A 20,178-nucleotide genomic window follows, 5' to 3' on the forward strand; every position below is an offset into this window, starting at 1 on the left:
GATGGATAATATTATGACAGATAATTATGTAGGAGAGACAGTTTCCTGGAGAGACAGTGGTATGTTCTGTAAGGCCTTTCCAGGGACTCAAGATTAGTATAATTCAGCTGGGAAAGGTTAGACTTATATTATGGAGAAGTGAACCGAGTGTAAGGGACAGAAATGGAAGATGTGAAGTCCAAGCACACACCTGTATTGATATCTCACCAATTCTGTATCCTGCCTCATCTTCTCCATCAACACAGAGAGGAATCCAGAACTGGTTAGTAGAGTGACACTGATATGTAAAATCCCATCTACTGTTCCAATAATTTAAGACCTCAAAAAATGAGGAGAGAATTCTGAAGGAGTGGGCAGTAGAGTTGGGTCTGTGGACCTAACACTCCTCTTTTCCTCCTTCCTGCTCAACATCCACATACTCTCCACCTTTGAAACATCAGACTTTCCTTCCCAATGACTTGGCAGTGCCTCTTCAGGGAAAATAAAGGAATTTGTTTTGCAGCTCCAAGAATCCAACTTGGGGAGAATGAGGGCTTGCTTGGTTCACAGATAAGACATCTCTCAGGTTCTTCCTAGCCAGCTCTCAGATGTCCCTACCCCCACCTCTTGCATGGTTTGGATTTGAGTGCAGTAATCTGCACATATACCACACAGAGATTGTGAAGGAAATGAGCATGACATCAACGACTACTAGGTCTATGGATTTGGGAAAATGAAGAAATGTGTCCCATAGAGCTGATTGCTGTTTCAGAAGCAGTTTAAACTGTGTCCAGAAACTTGTTGCATAGATCTTATTGCACTTCAGTCAGAGAATTAAAGTGTCCTAAAGTTTTGAACTCTGCTCCCACTCTGCCTACAGGGATGACAAAGAGTTGCTGCCACCCCGCCCACCCCTACCCACTATGACATGCTGCCCCACCCGGCTAGAGATGTCATGACCAGCTGTATGTGGAGAATTCAGTTATCAAGGAGATACCTTTTCTGAAAGTTCTGACATTCAGTTGGAAATCTCGGTGGGAGAAGAAGAGATTTCTGTTGTTAACAGAGATTCTTTTCTGTTGGGAAGAGAAGGGTGAGCTCAGAGGGCGTCATCATGGGCTGGGTTGCCTTGTGTACACACAAGAGAGTAGATAGAAAAGGAAAATGCAGGGAGGGCTATGAAAGGAGAAGGTAGAAGAAGGAATTAAGAGGGGAATTAAAACAAAAAAGCTTCAAAGAAAAGAGAAAGGAAGAGAAGATGAAATGTGAAAGGAGATTTGGTGTTCTACTTCTCTTAGATTTGGTTCAGTCCTGAACTTTAATTTTGGTGCAGTGGAGCAGATACCATCCCTGAGAGCCCAACATTTGTTTTTGTCCTTTCAGTAGTTATATCCTGTTGTCCATGGTACTGTTTCTGCTCCCATTTCAGGATCAACCCAGTCATAATATCTAGAGTTTGTTAAAAAGTAGGATAGATATAGACCAACAGAAATCAGCCAGCCAACTTTTTGGTACCCTCTGACTCTTCTATTATTCCTTTTTCTTAAGTCTCCCTGAAGGTCAGGGTTAGAAATAAACTCTCAGTGTGTTTGCCAATAGACACCAGCTTGAGTTCTCCTAGCACTTTACCTGTGACTGGGCCAATGCAGGCAAGAAAGGGGAAAGGTAGCCAAAGTGTGAAAATTGTGAAAACAGAAAGATTTCTGTACTCCAGTGGGATTCATTTATGATATTCATTTAAGAGATATGAGCTGGCTTACTGTAATTTAGCAAAATATTGCAACTGATTCTGAAATACGAGAGGGTCTAGGAGGCATGGGTTTCTTCTTGGCTCTGTCTTGCCTGGTCAAACCTTTTCCCTGCACCTTCCTGGGCCAATGACTACGTTGGACACTAGGGGCTTTGTTTCCCATAACACATGTTTGTATTAACAACTTAGGAGACCTACAATGGAAGAAGCTGGACAGGACCCATTGGATGATGTGTAAGTAATGAGAAAGAGGAGCTAGTATGGAAAGCGTCTACCACAATCCAATAAGGAAGAAAACCTCAATTGTGCAGGACATTACCTCCTCAAGCCTGGAAGCCTTCCTAGGGAGGAAAGACTTTGGTTTCAGTTCTTTGGACTTCATCATACTAGAAGTGGTGTTTTCAGAGATAGCTAATGTCTCCAAAAGCAAATCAGTCTTATTTGGGGAAAAGATCCACCCTCGTCCCTGCCCCCTACCCAGCCCATGTGCCTACCTGACTAAGGTAGAAGGTATTCAGTATAACAAACTCCTTAGGAAACTCTAACAAAAGGAGACTGAAAACATTCCTCTCCCTTGCAGATATTTAAATTCTTTATAGGTGTGGCTTGGATTCCCTATACTCTGTATACATTTTTGTGAAAACAAATAAGTTAGAATATAATTATTCAAATGAAAAAAATATTTCTTTTGCTTCACAAAATATTTGTGTTTTAATAGGTTCCATTTATAATATTTAAAATTAAAATGTGATTTGACTCCAGGAATTTACTTTATGCAAAACACCTTAGAAATCAATTTATCATGGGAAATGATAATGTAGGGCTGGTGAGGCACAGTAACAACAGAAGATGGGGGAGTAAATGAGATAACAGCTCATATGTTTTCCTGTCCTGAGTTTGGTAATGAAGATGATTCTCCTGTAGGCAGGAGATGATGGAAATACCGAAACTAGAAGTCATAAAACAGAACCTCAACTACCTGAACTCAGGCCTTGAAAAGGACCTGCAGAGACTGGATGAGGCAAATCAGGTTCTTCACAAAAAAATTCAAGAGAAAGAAGAAATCATTCAAAGGCAGGCTTTACAGTTGGTGGGGGAAGGGCTTCTCCTCATCTGAATGTCCCTTGGGATCAAGAGGGGGTGGGAAGAAGGTTTACTTCTTTGTCCATGAATCTAGGCATGTTATTTAAATTCTGAAACTAAACAGTGGTGCCCTCAAAAGGTTTTATGTACAGATGTTTGCACTAAATTTCCACATCAAGTTGACATTTTACTGTCACCGCATTGGGTAGTCCCTTTGGCTCCCTGAGGCACTGGCTGTAGCTTCCCAAGCTGGGGTCCTGGCAGCCTCCTTAGGACTGAGCCACACCTGGGTGACACTATTTTTCAGTCTGGAAAGAGAGATTACCCTGTCAGTAGGACAAGCCAGAGAGAGGGAGGAGCTGAACCACATCATATCTGAGAAGGAGGAAGCCCTGCGGGATCTGGAATTAGAAACAGCAAAGCTGGTAAGGAGGCGTCTAGAAAAGGACTGTCAGATGTACTTTGCTCGCATTCCGCTGCTCTCTCTTTCCGAGGGCACCATCATCGCCCACCACTGCTGTGTCTGTGGGTATCACAGCTGTTTAACAGATACTTTGGGAATGATGCACTCGGCACAGGGGTGAGGCCTGGGCTCTGTTCCCAGATCCCCTGCGTGGGGCCAGAGTGCAATTTTCCCACTTGGTACCCTCATCGCCCAGATGGGATTTCAGTGACCGGTGAGTGGGAGGGTATGAGAGCAGAGTGGGGTTTGTTCCCTTTACCTCTTTCTTTCCCCAGGAAAAAAATAAGGAGATTCTAAGCAGGAATGTGGTAGAGCTGCAAAAGAAGGTAAGGTGGGCCCTGGGTTTTTGGGGGTCCCAGGATAAGTCCACCCTTGAAAGGAGACTCATTTCTTAGGAATCCCAATAGAGTCGTCGTCTTCTTGAACTCTCCAGTCAGAAAGACAGGAGGAGGAGCAACCGCCAAAAAGTGTATGCTTGCTCCCGACTCCGCCTTCCAAATCTCTTAGAACAAACTCTGGTTAATTGATACCACCCTTTGTCCTCTGGGAATTACAGATCCGGGGTGGGAAGGCTAAAGGACTGTGGAGGGAGAGAACTGTCCCTCCCTCCCCCAACTACCCTACTCCAGTTTCTCTTCCCTCTCTCCCCACCTGCCTCACATCCTTTGTGCCGTACTTTTCATGGGCTATGGGAACAGAAAGGTCTGTCCAGCTGGCATGGAGTCAGGCAGCTTCCAGAGGGAGAAGGAGGTACTTTTCTATCGAGCTTCCATCTGGGATCTGAAATAATTAATCACCATTCTGCAGTTCTGAGACCTTCAAGTCTGACTCTATCCCACATTTTCATGTCTGGATGCCTTACTCAGTTTACAATTTGTGGGTTGGTATTTCAGATTTCAAAGAGATTTAAGAATGCTGGCCTTGATAAAGAAGCCCTAAAGCAGATGCTGGCAGAATCGAAGGTGAGTAGAAAAGCAAAGCTACAGATTTTCTGGGAGATGTTGTGTCAGTTCTAAGTTTGGGGAGGAATGGCTTCCAAGGACTCCCCCAGGCTAAGTCTGTCTGTGCGCTCACAGAGGTGAGCCAATGTCCTTTGTTCCCTCTGCTTTACCCCTTGACCTGGGTGACATTCATAACTTTATCAGTCACACTCGTGGCAGAGATGACTGCAATGGCACCAAAGTGGAAGGAATTGCTCCAGAGACATCATCTATTAGTCAGTAGAACACACGTTCTGAATGCCCATCGGGACCTGCCCTCAAGAAATTTATGATCTAAATGACACACAAATACAGATAGTCAAGTAAGAAGAGAATACTAACTTCCACAATTACACAGGGATAGGTCAAGTAGTGCACCTGATTTTCCAACCCATGGCTTATAGGGCAAGGAATTTTAAAAAATTTGATCTTTTTCTTCTACCAGAATGTAAACCCAATGAAGGCATGAATTTTTGTCTGTGTTGTTCACTCCTATTTCCCCAGTGCCTAGAATAGTGTCTGGCACATGGTAGTAGCCTGGTAAATATTTGTTGGATGAATGAATGAATTGGATACCCAAAAGAGGGCAGAAATCCTACTGAAATGCTCTCTGCAGCTTTATGTGGCAAATATGGCAATTTGGCTGAGCCCACCATGCCAGAGCCCTACTGTCCTCTTTTTCTCTGAAAAAGAGGCGGTTTTCTCTTTTGCTTTGTGATTGAGGCGGCATGTTAGTGCACCCTGTGGAGTACAAGGTGGAGGAAGGGGCTGGTACTTTGGTCAGTAAGACTGGAGGAAGGAGGGTGATTAGGTTCACAGACTGGTCAGTCAGACGACCAAGGCTTAAACATCAGCTCTGCCACTGTGTGATTTTTTTTTTTAATAAATTTTATTTATTATATTTTTGGCTGCGTTTGGTCTTCGTTGCTGCATGCAGGCTTTCTCTAGTTGTGGCGAGCGGAGGCTACTCTTCATTGCAGTGCACAGGCTTCTCACTGCGGTGGCTTCTCTTGTTGCGGAGCACGGGCTCTAGGCACGCAGGCTTCAGTAGTTGTGGCACGTGGGCTCAGTAGTTGTGGACCGCGGGCTCTAGAGCGCAGGCTCAGTAGTTGTGGCGCACAGGCTTAGTTGCTCCGCAGCACGTGGGATCTTCCCGGACCAGGGCTCGAACCTGTGTTCCCTGCATTGGCAGGCGGACTCTTAACCACTGCGCCACCGGGGAAGCCCCCACTGTGTGACTTTTAAACAAGTTATGCACTTAACCTCTCCTTGCCATTGTCTTCTCACCTGTAAAATGGGGCCAATAATAGCCCATTCCACATTGTCATAGTCTGTCCTCACTATAAATAGCCATTATTATCATGCTCGTTGCCAGCCTGGAGGGAGGATGAATATTACCCATTTGCCTTCCAATAAGAATGCTATCAACTTTTTGCTGTCACTCGCTGTCTTCCATAGGTGAGACTACAAAAGTCAACAGAATCCTGTGCAAATCAAGAGAAGGAACTGGTCAAGGTAGAGGCAGTCTCCTCCATTGAGGATCTGTTCAGGATAAAGATGGGCGAGAACCCCAAAGGTCTTAGAAACAGAACAGCTTGAGGCACAGGAGGGGAGGGAGCAAGAATTTCTGATTCACCTGCAGGTGAAGGGAAAGAAAGTTTATATTAAAAGTACTGGTCTTACCATTTCTTAAACACCCCTCTACCTCAAATACTAAATACTATTGTTGAAGCCCAAACTTAAGTGCCCTGAAACATCTCCTGATGTCTCACCTGAGAGGCATATGAGAACCTAGGCAAACAACATCCTTTGCTCAAAATTAGACCCTGCCCATGAATGATGAGATCACCACTTTGTGATGTGGTGACTTTCCCTAGTAAGAAGTTGCTAGATAACCAGCCAAATATCCAGTGCTCTAGTTGGGAGTAGCCAAGGCTTGGTTGGTTGCGATTTAATCCATGAAATTTGTTAATTCTCTTTTCTTTCTAGATAGAGAGTGACTACCAATCTGTGTATCAGCTCTGTGAGGACCAGGCCCACTACATAAAGGTACACTGCCTCTGAGGAAAAGTCAGAGTAGAGGCAGAATTTTTCCAATGCCATGGATACCTCGGTTTCTCATTAAGGCTAAAATCTGCCACTGGGGAAAATGCCATTTATCCAGCAGTAGCAACAACAACAAAACAGATGTATGTTAAGGATTTATCTTGTGCTGGGCACTGGCACATACAGTATTTTTAAGCAATCAACATACAGTATTTTTCTCAATTAGTTTTTCTAGTAACTCTTTGGGGATGATATCGTTATGATCAAGAGGACACAGGTTCAAAGGAGTTTGATAATGCGCTCTGAAAACATAGTTAGTAAGTGTGAGAGCTGGGATTTGAATCCAAGCAGGCTCCAAAGAGAGAATTCGTTTTTCTTTTTTTCCATGTGTATCCATCCAGTGACTAATATCTCCTAATTTTTATTAGAACATCTTCCTAGTTGTGTGTGCACATTCATGCATGGACCATTTGGAATATTAGGAGTTAGTCCTGGGAGAAGCTTTTTATCAGTGACATTGAAATGAAATATACAGAAATTCTTGATTATGATCAATATATTTTTCTTTCCATGGGAAGAAATACCAGGAAATTCTGAGGCAGATGGAAAAGGAAAAGGAGGTGCTGCTTCTTGAAAAAGAAGTGTAAGTTTGGAAAAATGGGCTGAAGTTACAGTCTTCGGGTGGTCTTTGAAGGGCAGAGTACTTCTCAGACCAGTTCATGTCACTATAAATAGCCACCACCAAGTTACCCTTGTCAACTTCTGCTACATGTTCTGTACTGAAAACTCATTGGCATTGAGGCTTCTCTCTTGCCTTTCTCGGCAACTGGTCTCTCTTTTTATGTTCTTTTCATGTGTCCTCAGTTGAGCGTTATTCTTGAAAATTGATCGTGCTGACCCCTTTCCCAGGACATGGTGAACCCACCACACTGACTGGGGGCCCCAGTGATACCCATTTACGTACGATCTGTAACCATAGACTTGTATGGTTTAGGACTGGCCACACTTTCCTTTGTTTGCTTATACTTTTTAATTGTGTTATGTATTATATAATGTAATATACATAGAGTGCACAAATCTTAAGTGGTGTGTTAAATATCACTCAGATCAAGATACAGAACATTTCAAGTATCCCAGAAGTCTCCCCTGTGCCCTCTTCTCAGTCAATATTCCTTGCAAAGGTAACCACAATTCTGAGGTCTATCATTTTTATGGGTTTTATATGATCTTGAAAATTATGTAAATTCAATATGTTCTCATCTCTGGCTTTCACTGAGATTCATCCACATTGCTACATGCCCCTGTGGTTTGTCCTTTTCATAGCTGTATAGTATTGCATTCTAGGAATATGGCCCAATTTATCTATTTTGCCATTTATTAACACTTTGGTTATTTCCAGTTTGGGGCTATTCAACTAAAGCTGCTATAAACATTCTTGTGCATGTCTTTTGGTGGACACATGCACTCATTTCTTTCGGTTTTATACCAAGGAGTGGAATTGCTGGGTCATAGAGTATACATATCTTCAGCTTTACTAGACAAAACCAAACAGTTTTCCAAAGTGGATGTACCAACATCTCCTCCCACAAGAATCTATACTAGTTCTAGTTATTCTACTTCCTCATGTACACTTGGTATTTACAGCCTTTTTAATTTTAGCCACTCTGGCAGGAGTGTAGTGATACCTAATTTTGATTTTAATGATGCATTTCATTACTGATTATTAATGATGTTGTATATCTTTTCAAATGCTTACTGGAATTTTGTATATCCTCTTTTATAATACATCTTTTGCCTATATTTGAGAGATTGTCAGTCTTTTTCTTATTGCTTTGTAGGAGTTCCTTATTTTTTTTCATACGGTCCTCTGTCAGATATAGCTATTGCAGTCATTTCTATGGCGTTTCTGTTTTACTCTCATAATAGAATTTTTTGACAAACACTTTCTTAATTTTAAGGAAATCTAATCCATCAATTTTTTTCTTTTTTTGTGCAGTGCTTTATTTAGGTCTTAAAACTATTCTCTTATGCTTTCCCCTAGAATTTTTTTGTTTGTTTTACCTTTGACTCTTAGGTTTACATTCATCTGGAATTTGTTTTTTCCTATGATGTGAGGTAGAGATCAAGATTCATTCTTTTGTGTGTGTGCATAGCCAGTTGGCCCAGCACTATTTATTTAAAAGAGCATGCATTTTCAGTGGTGCCTTGTTTTATTTCAGGTGACGTATATGTGTGAGTCTCTTTCTGGATACTTTATTCTGTACCGTTAGTCTAAGCCTCTATTCTTGTGCCAATACTACAATGTTTTAATTCCTATAGCTTTATAATTAGTCTTGATTTACCATAGCTTAAGTCCTGCAATGGTTTGTTGTTCTTCAAGACTATCTTGGCTATTTTTTCTTTAATATTTATTTTATTTATTTTTCTTTTTTTCTTTTTTTTTAACATCTTTATGAGAATATAATTGCTTTGCAATGGTGTGTTAGTTTCTGCTTTATAACAAAGTGAATCAGCTATACATACACCTATATCCCCATATCTCCTCCCTCTTGCATCTCCTCCCACCCTCCCTATCCCACCCCTCTAGGTGGTCACAAAGCACAGAGCTGATCTCCCTGTGCTATGCGGCTGCTTCCCACTAGCTATCTATTTTACATTTGGTAGTATATATTAGTCCATGCCACTCTCTCACTTAATCCCAGCTTACCCTTTCCCCTCCCCATGTCTTCAAGTCCATTCTCTACATCTGTGTCTTTATTCCTGTCCTGCCCCTAGGTTCTTCAGAACCCTTTTTTTGTTTTTAGATTTCATATATATGTGTTAGCATATGGTATTTGTTTTTCTCTTTCTGACTTACTTCATTCTGTATGACAGACTCTAGGTCCACCCACCTCACTACAAATAACTCAAATTCGTTTCTTTTTATGGCTGAGTAGTATTCCATTGTATATATGTGCCACATCTTCTTTATCCATTCATCTGTCGATGGACACTTAGGTTGCTTCCATGTCCTGGCTATTGTAAATAGAGCTGCAATGAACATTGTGGTACGTGACTCTTCTTGAATTATGGTTTTCTCAGGGTATATGCCCAGTAGTGGGATTGCTGGGTCGTATGGTAGTTCTCTTTTTAGTTTTTAAAGGAACCTCCATACTGTTCTCCATAGTGGCTGTATCAATTTACTTTCCCACCAACAGTGAAAGAGGGTTCCCTTTTCTCCACACCCTCTCCAGCATTTATTTTTTGTAGATTTTTTGATGATGGCCATTCTGACTGGTGTGAGGTGATACCTCATTGTAGTTTTGATTTACGTTTCTCTAATGATTAGTGATGTTGAGCAGCCTTTCATGTGTTTGTTGGCAATCTGTATATCTTCTTTGGAGAAATGTCTACTTAGGTCTTCTGCCCATTTTTGGATTGGGTTGTTTGTTTTTTTTGATATTGAGCTGCATGAGCTGCTTGTACGTTTTGGAGATTAATCCTTTGTCATTTGCTTCATTTGCAAATATTTTCTCCCATTCTGAGGGTTGTCTTTTCATCTTGTTTATGGTTTCCTTTGTTGTGCAAAAGCTTTTAAGTTTCATTAGGTCCCATTTGTTTATTTTTGTTTCCATTCCTCTAGGAGCTGGGTCAGAAAGGATCTTGCTGTGATTTATGTCATAGACTGTTCTGCCTATGTTTTCCTCTAAGAGTTTGATAGTGTCTGGCCTTACATTTAGGTCTTTAGTCCATTTTGAGTTTATTTTTGTGTATGGTGTTAGGGAGTATTCTAATTTCATTCTTTTACACGTAGCTGTCCAGTTTTCCCAGCACCACTTATTGAGGAAACTGTCTTTTCTCCATTGTGTATTCTTGCCTCCTTTATCAAAAATAAGGTGACCATATGTGTGTGGGTTTATCTCTGGGCTATCTATCCTGTTCCATTGAACTATATTTCTGCTTTTGTGCCAGGACCATACTGTCTTGATTAATGTAGCTTTATAGTGTAGTCTGAAGTCAGGGAGCCTGATTCCTGCTGCTCCGTTTTTCTTTCTCAAGATTGATTTGGCTATTCAGGGTCTTTTGTGTTTCCATACAAATTGTGAAATTTTTTGTTCTAGTTCTGTGAAAAATGCCATTGGTGGTTTCATAGGGATTGCATTGAATCTGTAGATTGCTTTGGGTAGTATAGTCATTGTCACAATGTTGTATAGTAATGTAATGTATAGTATCATGTCATCTGCAAACTTTGACAGCTTTACTTCTTCTTTTCTGAGTTGTATTCCTTTTATTTATTTTTCTTCTCTGATTGCTGTGGCTAAAACTTCCAAAACTATGTTGAATAACACTGGTGAGAGTGGGCAACCTTGTCTTGTTCCTGATCTTAGTGGAAATGGTTTCAGTTTTTCACCATTGAGAACGATGTTGGCTGTGGGTTTGTCATATATGGCCTTTATTATGTTGAAGTAAGTTCCCTCTATGCCTACGTTCTGGAGGGTGTTTATCATAAACGAGTGTTGAATTTTGTCGAAAGCTTTTTCTGCATCTATTGAAATGATCATATGGTTTTTATCCTTCACTTTGTTAATATGGTGTATCACATTGATTGATTTGCGTATACTGAAGAATCCTTGCATTCTTGGGATAAACCCCACTTGATCATGGTGTATGATCCGTTTAATGTGCAGTTGGATTCTGTTTGCTAGTATTTTGTTGAGGATTTTTGCCTCTATCTTCATCAGTGATATCGGTCTCTAGTTTTCTTTCTTTGTGACATCTTTGTCTGGTTTTGGTATCAGGGTGATGGTGGCCTCATAGAATGAGTTTGGAAGTGTTCCTCCCTCTGTTATATTTTGGAAGAATTTGAGAAGGATAGTTGTTAGCTCTAAATGTTTGATAGAATTCACCTGTGAAGTCATCCGGTCCTGGGCTTTTGTCTGTTGGAAGATTTTTAATCACAGTTTCAATTTCAGTGCTTGTGATTGGTCTGTTTATATTTTCTATTTCTTCCTGGTTCAGTCTCGGAAGGTTGTGCTTTTCTAAGAATGTGTCCATTTCTTCCAAGTTGTCCATTTTATTGGCATAGAGTTGCTTGTAGTAATCTCTCATGATCTTTTGTATCTCTGCAGTGTCAGTTGTTACTTCTTCTTTTTCATTTCTAATTCTATTGATTTGAGTCTTTTCCCTTCTTTTCTTGCTGAGTCTGGCTAATGGTTTTTCAATTTTGTTTATCTTCTCAAAGAACCAGCTTTTAGTTTTATTGATCTTTGCTATTGTTTCCTTCATTTCTTTTTCATTTATTTCTGATCTGATCTTTATGATTTTTCTCTGTCTGCTAACTTTGGGGTTTTTTTGTTCTCCTTTCTCTAATTGCTTTAGGTGTAAGGTTAGGTTGTTTATTTGAGATGTTTCTTGTTTCTTGAGGTAGATTGTATTGCTATAAACTTCCCTCTTAGAACTGCGTTTGCTGCATCCCATAGGTTTTGGGTTGTCGTGTTTTCATTGTCATTTGTTTCTAGGTATTTTTTGATTTCCTCTTTGATTTCTTCAGTGATCTCTTGGTTATTAAGTAGTGTATTGTTTAGCTTCCATGTGTTTGTAGTTTTTACAGATTTTTTCCTGTAATTGATATCTAGTCTCATAGCGTTGTGGTCGGAAAAGATACTTGACATGATTTCAATTTTCTTGAATTTACCAAGGCTTGATTTGTGACCCAACATATGATCTATCTTGGAGAATGTTCCATGAGTACTTGAGAAGAAAGTTTATTCTGTTGTTTTTGGATGGAATGTCCTATAAATATCAATTAAGTCCATCTTGTTTAATATGTCATTTAAAGCTTGTGTTTCCTTATTTATTTTCATTTTGGATGATCTGTCTATTGGTGAAAGTGGGGTGTTAAAGTCCCCTACTATGAGTGTGTTACTGTCGATTTCCCATTTTATGGCTGTTAGCATTTGCCTTATGTATTGAGGTGCTCCTATGTTGGGTGCATAAATATTTACAATTGTTATATCTTCTTCTTGGATTGATCCCTTGGTCATTATGTAGTGTCCTTCTTTCTCTCTTGAAATAGTCTTTATTTTAAAGTCTATTTCGTCTGATAGGAGAATTGCTACCCCAGCTTTCTTTGGATTTCCATTTGCATGGAATATCTTTTTCCATCCCCTCACTTTCAGTCTGTATGTGTCCCTAGGTCTGAAGTGGGTCTCTTGTAGACAGCATATACACGGGTCTTGTTTTTGTATCCATTCAGCCAGTCTGTCTTTTGGTTGGAGCATTTAATCCATTTACATTTAAGGTACTTATCGATATCTATGTTCCTATTACCATTTTCTTCATTGTTTTTGGTTTGTTATTGTAGGTCTTTTCCTTCTCTTGTGTTTCCTGCCTAGAGAAGTTCCTTTAGCATTTGTTCTAAAGCTGGTTTGGTGGTGCTGAATTCTCTTAACTTTTGCTTGTCTGTAAAGGTTTTAATTTCTCCATTAAATCTGAATGAGTTCCTTGCTGGGTAGAATAATCTTGGTTGTAGGTTCTTCCCCTTCATCACTTTAAATATGTCCTGCCACTCCCTTCTGGCTTGCAGAGTTTCTGCTGAAAGATCAGCTGTTAACCTTATGGGGATTCCCTTGTATGGTATTTGTTTCTTTTCCCTTGCTGCTTTTAATATTTTTTCTTTGTATTTAATTTTTGATAGTTTGATTAATATGTGTCTTGGCGTGTTTCTCCTTGGATTTATCCTGTATGGAACTCTCCGTGCTTCCAGGACTTGATTAACTATTTCCTTTCCCATATTAGGGAAGTTTTCAACTATAATCTCTTCAAATATTTTCTCAGTCCCTTTCTTTTTCTCTTCTTCTTCTGGGACCCCGATAATTCGAATGTTGGTGCATTTAATGTTGTCCCAGAGTTCTCTGAGACTGTCCTCAATTCTTTTCATTCTTTTTTCTTTATTCTGCTCTGCAGTAGTTATTTCCACTATTTTATCTTCCAGGTCACTTATCCGTTCTTCTGCCTCAGTTATTCTGCTATTGATTCCTTCTAGAGAAGTTTTAATTTCACTTATTGTGTTGTTCATCATTGTTTGTTTGCTCTTTAGTTCTTCTAGGTCCTTGTTAAATGTTTCTTTTATTTTCTCCATTCTATTTCCAAGATTTTGGATCATCTTTACTATCATTACTCTGAATTCTTTTTCAGGTAGAATGCCTATTTCCTCTTCCTTTGTTTGGTCTGGTGGGTTTTTACCTTGCTCCTTTATCTGCTGTGTTTTTCTCTGTCTTCTCTTTTTGCTTAACTTACTTTGTTTGGGGGTCTTTTTCACAGGTTGCAGGTTTGTAGTTCCCATTGTTTTTGCTGTCTTCCCCCAGAGGCTAAGGTTTGTTCAGTGGGTTGTGTAGGCTTCCTGGAGGGGACTGGTGCCTGTTTTCTGGAGGATGAGGCTGGATCTTGTCTTTCTGGTGGGCAGGACCGCGTCCAGTGGTGTGTTTTGGGGTGCCTGTGACCTTATTATGATTTTAGGCAGCCTCTGCTGCCTAAAATCTTTGCTAATGCATGGGGTTGTGTTCCTGTCTTGCTAGTTGTTTGGCATGGGGTGTCCAGCACTGTAGCTTGCTGGTGGTTGAGTGGAGCTGTGTCTTTGCATTGAGATGGAGGTCTCTGGGAGAGCTCTCAACGTTTAATATTACGTGGAGCCGGGAGGTCTCTGGTGGACCAATGTCCTGAATTCAGCTGTCCCACCTCAGAGGCACAGGCCTGACATCCGGCCGGAGCACCAAGACCCTGTCAGTCACACAACTCAGAAGAAAAGGGAGAAAAAAAGAAAGAAAGAAAGAAAAGAAAAGAAAGTAAAATAAAATAAAATAAAGTTATTAAAATAAATAATAATTATTAAAAATTAAAAAATTGTTTAAGTAATAAAAAAAGAAAAAAAAAAGAAAGGGAGAGCAACCAAACCAAAATACAAATCCACCAATGATGACAAGCCCTAAAAACTATACTAAAAAACAACAACAACAACAAAAACGGACAGACAGAACCCTTATCTTGGCTATTTTTGGCCCTTTCTTTTGCTTTTTAAATGTTTATTTTATTTATTTATTTATTTATTTATTTATTTATTTATTTATTTTGGCTGCGTTGGGTCTTTGTTGCTGCACGTGGTCTTTCTCTAGTTTTGGCAAGCAGGGGCTACTCTTTATTGCAGCGTGCGGGCTTCTCACTGCGGTGGCGTCTCTTGTTGTGGAGCACAAGCTCTAGGGCACGTGGGCTTCAGTAGTTGTAGCATGTGGGATCAGCAGTTGTGGCTTGCAAGCTCTAGAGCACAGGGTCAGTAGTTGTGGCGCACAGGCTTAGTTGCTCCACGGTATGTGGGATCTTCCTGGACAAGGGATCCAACCTGTGTCCCCTGCATTGGCAGGCAGATTCTTAACCACTGCGTCACCAAGGAAGTCCCTACTTTTTGGCCCTTTGAATTTCCATGTAAATTTTAAAACTAGTTTTTCAATTTCTACCAAAAAAAAAAACTTTCTGAGATCTTGATTGCAATTACGTGGAATCTACAGATTAATTTGGAGGCTAATTAATATCTAAACAACATTGAGTTTTCCAAGCCATGAACATTATTATCCCTCCATGTATTTAGAGCTTCATTAATTTGTCATAAACATGTTTTATAGTTTTCTGTACTGTGCCTGTGCATCTTTTATCATCTTTCATCAGATTTATTCTTAGGTATTTGATATTTTTGATTTTATTGTAAATAAGATATTTGTTAATTTGATTTTCTAATGGATTACTGATAGTATATAGAAATACAATTGTTTTATAGATTCAGTTGACACTTGAACAACTTGGGGGCTAGGGACACAAATCCTCTGCACAGTTGAAAATTCATGTACTACTATCCCTCAAAAACAAAGGAATTGATGAATGACTCGCTCAAGGGCAGGAAGCTGAAACAGTTTGAATAGACAGACTCAGGATTCCAATACTTCCTTGGATTTTTCCCCTCATTGGGAAAAACTGGAGTCTTAAACTCCAATCCCTGTCTCCTCAGCCAATTGATACTGCCTCTTGCTCCTTGGACTCTATTCCCTGTACCACAAATTGGCAAGTGCCCTTGGGGAAAAGCCTTGAACGCATGAGGAGCTTACCTCAGTAAGCTTTACTTTGCTCGGGGTTTGTATCCCCTCGTCCTCTGACTGCATTCCTCAATGCACTCAAATGGCTTTTTTATGTATTTTGTCCAGTTTTTATGGTTGCTTGTAGAGTTGGACTAGCCTGATACAAGCTATTCCATCATGGCCAGAACGTGGAGTCTGTGTCTCTTCTCCCCTTTCTTCTCTATTTGATGATTACAAAAAGATTCCCATGTAAAGCCTAGTAAGTTTTTACTGGATCTGACCCTCCGGCAGGAAACAGCTCTAAACTCTGAACAACAAAACAAGAGAAATGAACGGACAATTGGAAGGCACTGGATGGAGAGTGAATAAAACCAAGCAGATTCTGGAGGGTGGTTGACACTTGGAAGAAGGGAAAGGCAGGAGGTGATTTCCCCATTTTATCACTTTTAGCCTGAGGGCAAGCTAAACTTGGTGTGTGAGGGTCAACTAAAATACCTTGAGAAAACTTAGTCTTTCTGGGCTAGAAAATAGAGGACAGAGTTTGGGGTAGTCAAACTGCTGGATAAAAAACAGAGAGCCAGAGATGGAGAGTCTCAAATTTTGTCTAAACTTGGCCCAAATCGCAGGCTGACCTCCAAAACCAAGCATGCCCAGGGCATTCTGTGAACAGCCCAGCTGAGGATATCAGACTCAAACTGAGGTTTGAACTGCCACCAGAAGACAGACATTTTGCAGTATGAATCCAACATCAGGGTTGCGTCATGTTACTTTTCATTGATTGTCTTTTCTCTTGAGAATGGACCACAAGTTCTTGTTTCTTTGTACATTGACCAATTATAAATTTTGAATATTGTACATTGTGAATGTTATCAAGAATAGGAAATAAATCATAGACGTTGCATGACTTAGAAAATCACTTTTCATCAGTCCCACGTACTATGTTACTTAATTCTTGGATCTGATCTTTCTCACCCAGGTTCAAAGCCCAGAACAACTCCTCCCAAATAGTGAAACCGGGGTCAGTTCTGGTGGAAACCATCCAAAGCAACATGGTAAGTCTTCCTTGTCCCAAACTGGAGTTTCCTCTATCCCTTCCTCCCCTGGCTTCGCTCCTCCTGCCCCTTGCCATGGTGGGGGGGGGGGCGTGCAGGGGGCAGGTAGAGCGAAGAGTTAGGAAATAGAGTTAGGAAATAATGAGGCTCAGTACCTTGCTTCACACCATGGCAGCTGGGATGTGGCAGAGCCAGTGACTTCTGGGTCAAGCTCTCTAGCCACCCTGCTATACTGCCTCTCTGTGAGCACATGAACAGGCACACCTCTGGCTTTTATTGCTTCTCACAGGAGAAGACCATCATTAAGAAACAGAAGAGAATCTTTTGGTACAGCAGGTGAGTGGTAGAATCTTGGTTTTTTTTTGTTTTTTGTTTTCCTGGTCTAGGTCATCTTCACTCCGTAGAAGTAAGTAACTTGGTAAGGGCATATGGAGTGAGGATTAACATAGCCACCAACCAGAAAATATCAGGCAGCCCCAGATTTATCCTAACTCTTCCTTCCTTGTTTTCTGAAAACCAGAGTTATACAGGACTTGGTGGCTGGAGAAAGTGGCTATTTTTGAGAAGTTCAAGATGAAGCTTGCTGGTTGCATTTTTGTTTCAATTTCCATTCTTACAACCCATAGTAGGGCCCCTTTCTGTTTTTCAGATCCTAAATCTGATAGTCTGCTCTCCTCTTTGCCGGAAAGAGAGTTAAGGGTGCATTAATTTTCTTAGTTCTTTTATTGCAGGCTGAAAGTTTTTTAAAAAAAAATTACTTGAACTCTCCAGGCCTTTTCTTTTTTAATTTTTGAAACAAGGAGACTAACTCTAAAATACTCCATATGGCACTTTAACGAAAAGCTTCAATTTATGCCATTCCAATATAGTTAAAGACTGAAAGCCTTAGGTTAGTTTTCCAGGTGGAATTTCCTTGGGTGTATACAAGAAAACACACACACACACAGGTGTGCACACACACACAATCTATTATTATTTAAGTTGGTTTCTTTTGGTACTTGATGTTTAGAAAAAATCAACCTTAACCATTTTATGTGGATGTTAATATCAGAGATGGCCCAGACTTATTTCAAGTTCTAGAACTGCTTTCTATAGTGGGCCTGAAGAGGGCCACTGATCATGAGACTCATAAGTGTGACAGTCCTGGACCTTTCCTGACAACCTCCACAAAGGCCTGCATATATAGTACCTGGAAGGTCTTATTCTTCTGCACCTTCAACTCTTCTATGTGGACATCTATTCTGTTAGAGGGCTTAAATGTCAGGAGGGCTGTATTCAATTCCTTACCACCACATCAATATTTTCCTGTTATCACCTATCCCCTACCCTCACCCTTTGTGTCTCCATTCCCCACTTCCCCATCGGGTTGGCCTGAAGAAAGCAATTCATCAGTCATTTATAAGCGTGAAGTTCACCTCCTGCGGCTGGATCCTGGGCTATCTTTTTCCCCCATGCTAACGATGAATGTCTCTTTGCAGGCATTTCAGGTATCTTGTCTTCATGGTCATGATCTTCATTAGGCTGCTGGGTTATGTGCTTTTCTACCAGCAGTACATAAACCCAGACCTCCTTGTGGATGCTCTGCCCGTGGTAATGAGCAGAGACACCTTGAAGAGGCTGAGGGACATCTTATTTCCCTTCCTCACTCTAGAGGTAGAAGAACTTCTACCACATTAGTCTGGAGTGACCTGGGGGCTTCACACTGCACCCAAGTGGAGAGGGGGGCATGGCTGTGGCCCCAATTGGGGGATGGGCCAGAAAGGAAGTGGAGCTTTGACTCAGAGCTGCTGCTTTGACATCTGACCTCTTCATTTCATTCTCCTCCCTCGCTTTTTCTCCAGAGTGTCTCTCTTTCAAATAAAATATATGTTTGATCAGAGTTCACTGTGTTGGTCTGTGAATTTGGTCTGTGAGTCCTTTAGGGAAGACAACAACACATTATCTTCCCTAAAGCCCTTTTATTTTGTATTATGCTATGCCTTACAGGAGTGGGATATCCTGAAAAGCTGACCTTTTACATGTCCACGGATGGTTACTCATTCTCAATTGAGAAGAAAATTACCCTAAAATTCAAGTGCTATCATAAATTCAAATCGTAATTCAAATGCCATCCCTCCCATAATGCCTCCTCTGACCCCTCCCAACCCAAGACAGCCCCACCTGCCCTCTTCTGAATGCTGCTGGCACCTTCTCTGGGCTTCCCTTACTGCCCTGCCCACTTGTGCCTTGTAGTGTTGTTACTGTGTGTCTTGACGGCAGGGCTTCTGACCCCTTGATTCTGTATCATCCCTCATGGCCCCAAGAACAGTGTCTTTACAAAGATTCCTTGAAGAATTTGTAATTCCCTTCTGTGGCATCTGGAGGGTAACAACCATGAGCCTAGACCTGTATTATGAGAGCTCTTTCTTTTGCGGGTACAGCCAACTGGGCATTGGCAGTAGAAAGGGAAGGGGGGAAAAAAAAGAAAGGGAAGGGAGGTAGAAGGAAGTGGCACAAAACACGAGGTTGTGTGACCAGCTGGTGGTGTCTACTGGGCACCAGAGCTCAATGGTGGAGGGTCCTTCGTTTGGCAGCTCCTTCCTCCTGTGCATTCCTGAGGTTCTTGCTTTCTGCTGACTTTTCTCCTTAAGACCATTCCTGACAAAGGTTTTAACTGAATTTCACTTGCACAGCGATGTCAGGGTGGAAGAGACATACTGTATGTTTGCTTTGGCTGCCGACATAACACTATCCCACGCTTTCTTTTGGGGGTCTAAGGAGGAGAGGGTGAAATGGTCTCAGACGGCTCCTAAAAAAATGAAAAGCTGATCAACACCACCCTCTTGTGGCCAGATACAAGCTCTATTGCATTTCAGAGGCTTCCCTCCAAAGGGCAAGAGTGTGATCCGCAAGTTGAAGCAGAAAGACGGATCTTGGACAATTCTTTGAGCTCTAACAAGTACAATTAGTATTCATTCATTCACTCATTCAACAAAGATTCACTGAACCTCTTCCTTGGGCCAGGCAGTATTCCAGGCGCTGGGATGATAGCAATGAATGGAACAGACAAAAATCTCTGCTCACATTGTAGTGGGTAGATACAGATAATAAATAATGAAAATCTAAAACTATCAGATGATATTAGGATATATTAAAAAGTTACATGGGGGAGGAGGAGGGGAATGATGATGAGAAGCGTTATAGCGTTAACCAAGGTAGCGTTATAACCAAGACCTGAAGGCGATGAAGGAGGCATATGGATACCAGGGGGTTAGTATGGCCGACAGGGAGACAGCAAGTACGTGGCCTTGAACGTGGAGTGTGCCGCTTGCTGCGTTTGAGGTTCCTTTGCTGATTCCCTGCTCACACCTCTGTAATGGTCCCTTCATTAAACTCTCGTCATTGGGGGGACGCACAGTTTTGAGGGCATTAGCCCACTGTGGCCCCCTTTGCCTGGCAAAGCAATAAAGCTATTCTTTTCTACTTCACCCAAAATTCTGTCTCCAAGAATTAGTTTGGTGTCAGCGTACAGAGGCCGGATTCAGCTTCAAATCTGGCGCCCAATGTGGGGCCGACTTGGGAACAGCCCCAGGAGGGTCCCCTGGCTTGATCGGATGCTCTGAGGTTTTCTCCATGCCATCCTCTTTCAAGAGACCAGAGGGCTGCAGAGTTCCTTTAGAGGCCAGACCACCTGGGACCCTTGCCTGGAAAGGCCGAGCCCTGGTCATACCCCTTCCACCATCCC

General features: G+C 41.3%; 1 protein-coding gene across 1 annotated transcript; it reads left to right on the forward strand.

Moving 5' to 3' along the window:
- Positions 1-1,928: 1,928 nt before the first annotated feature.
- Positions 1,929-18,131, forward strand: LOC137761204 (transmembrane and coiled-coil domain-containing protein 5B-like). The gene is given in 12 exon segments (XM_068538139.1): positions 1,929-1,963; positions 2,654-2,803; positions 3,120-3,237; positions 3,551-3,601; positions 4,169-4,237; positions 5,714-5,770; positions 6,245-6,304; positions 6,880-6,982; positions 13,604-13,655; positions 16,379-16,454; positions 16,744-16,790; positions 17,933-18,131. Coding segments are annotated over 12 exon segments (1,017 nt in total).
- The last annotated feature ends 2,047 nt before the right edge of the window (positions 18,132-20,178 follow it).

This window comes from Eschrichtius robustus, chromosome 1, assembly GCF_028021215.1.
Source record: "Eschrichtius robustus isolate mEscRob2 chromosome 1, mEscRob2.pri, whole genome shotgun sequence".
Taxonomy (NCBI): Eukaryota; Metazoa; Chordata; class Mammalia; order Artiodactyla; family Eschrichtiidae; genus Eschrichtius; species Eschrichtius robustus.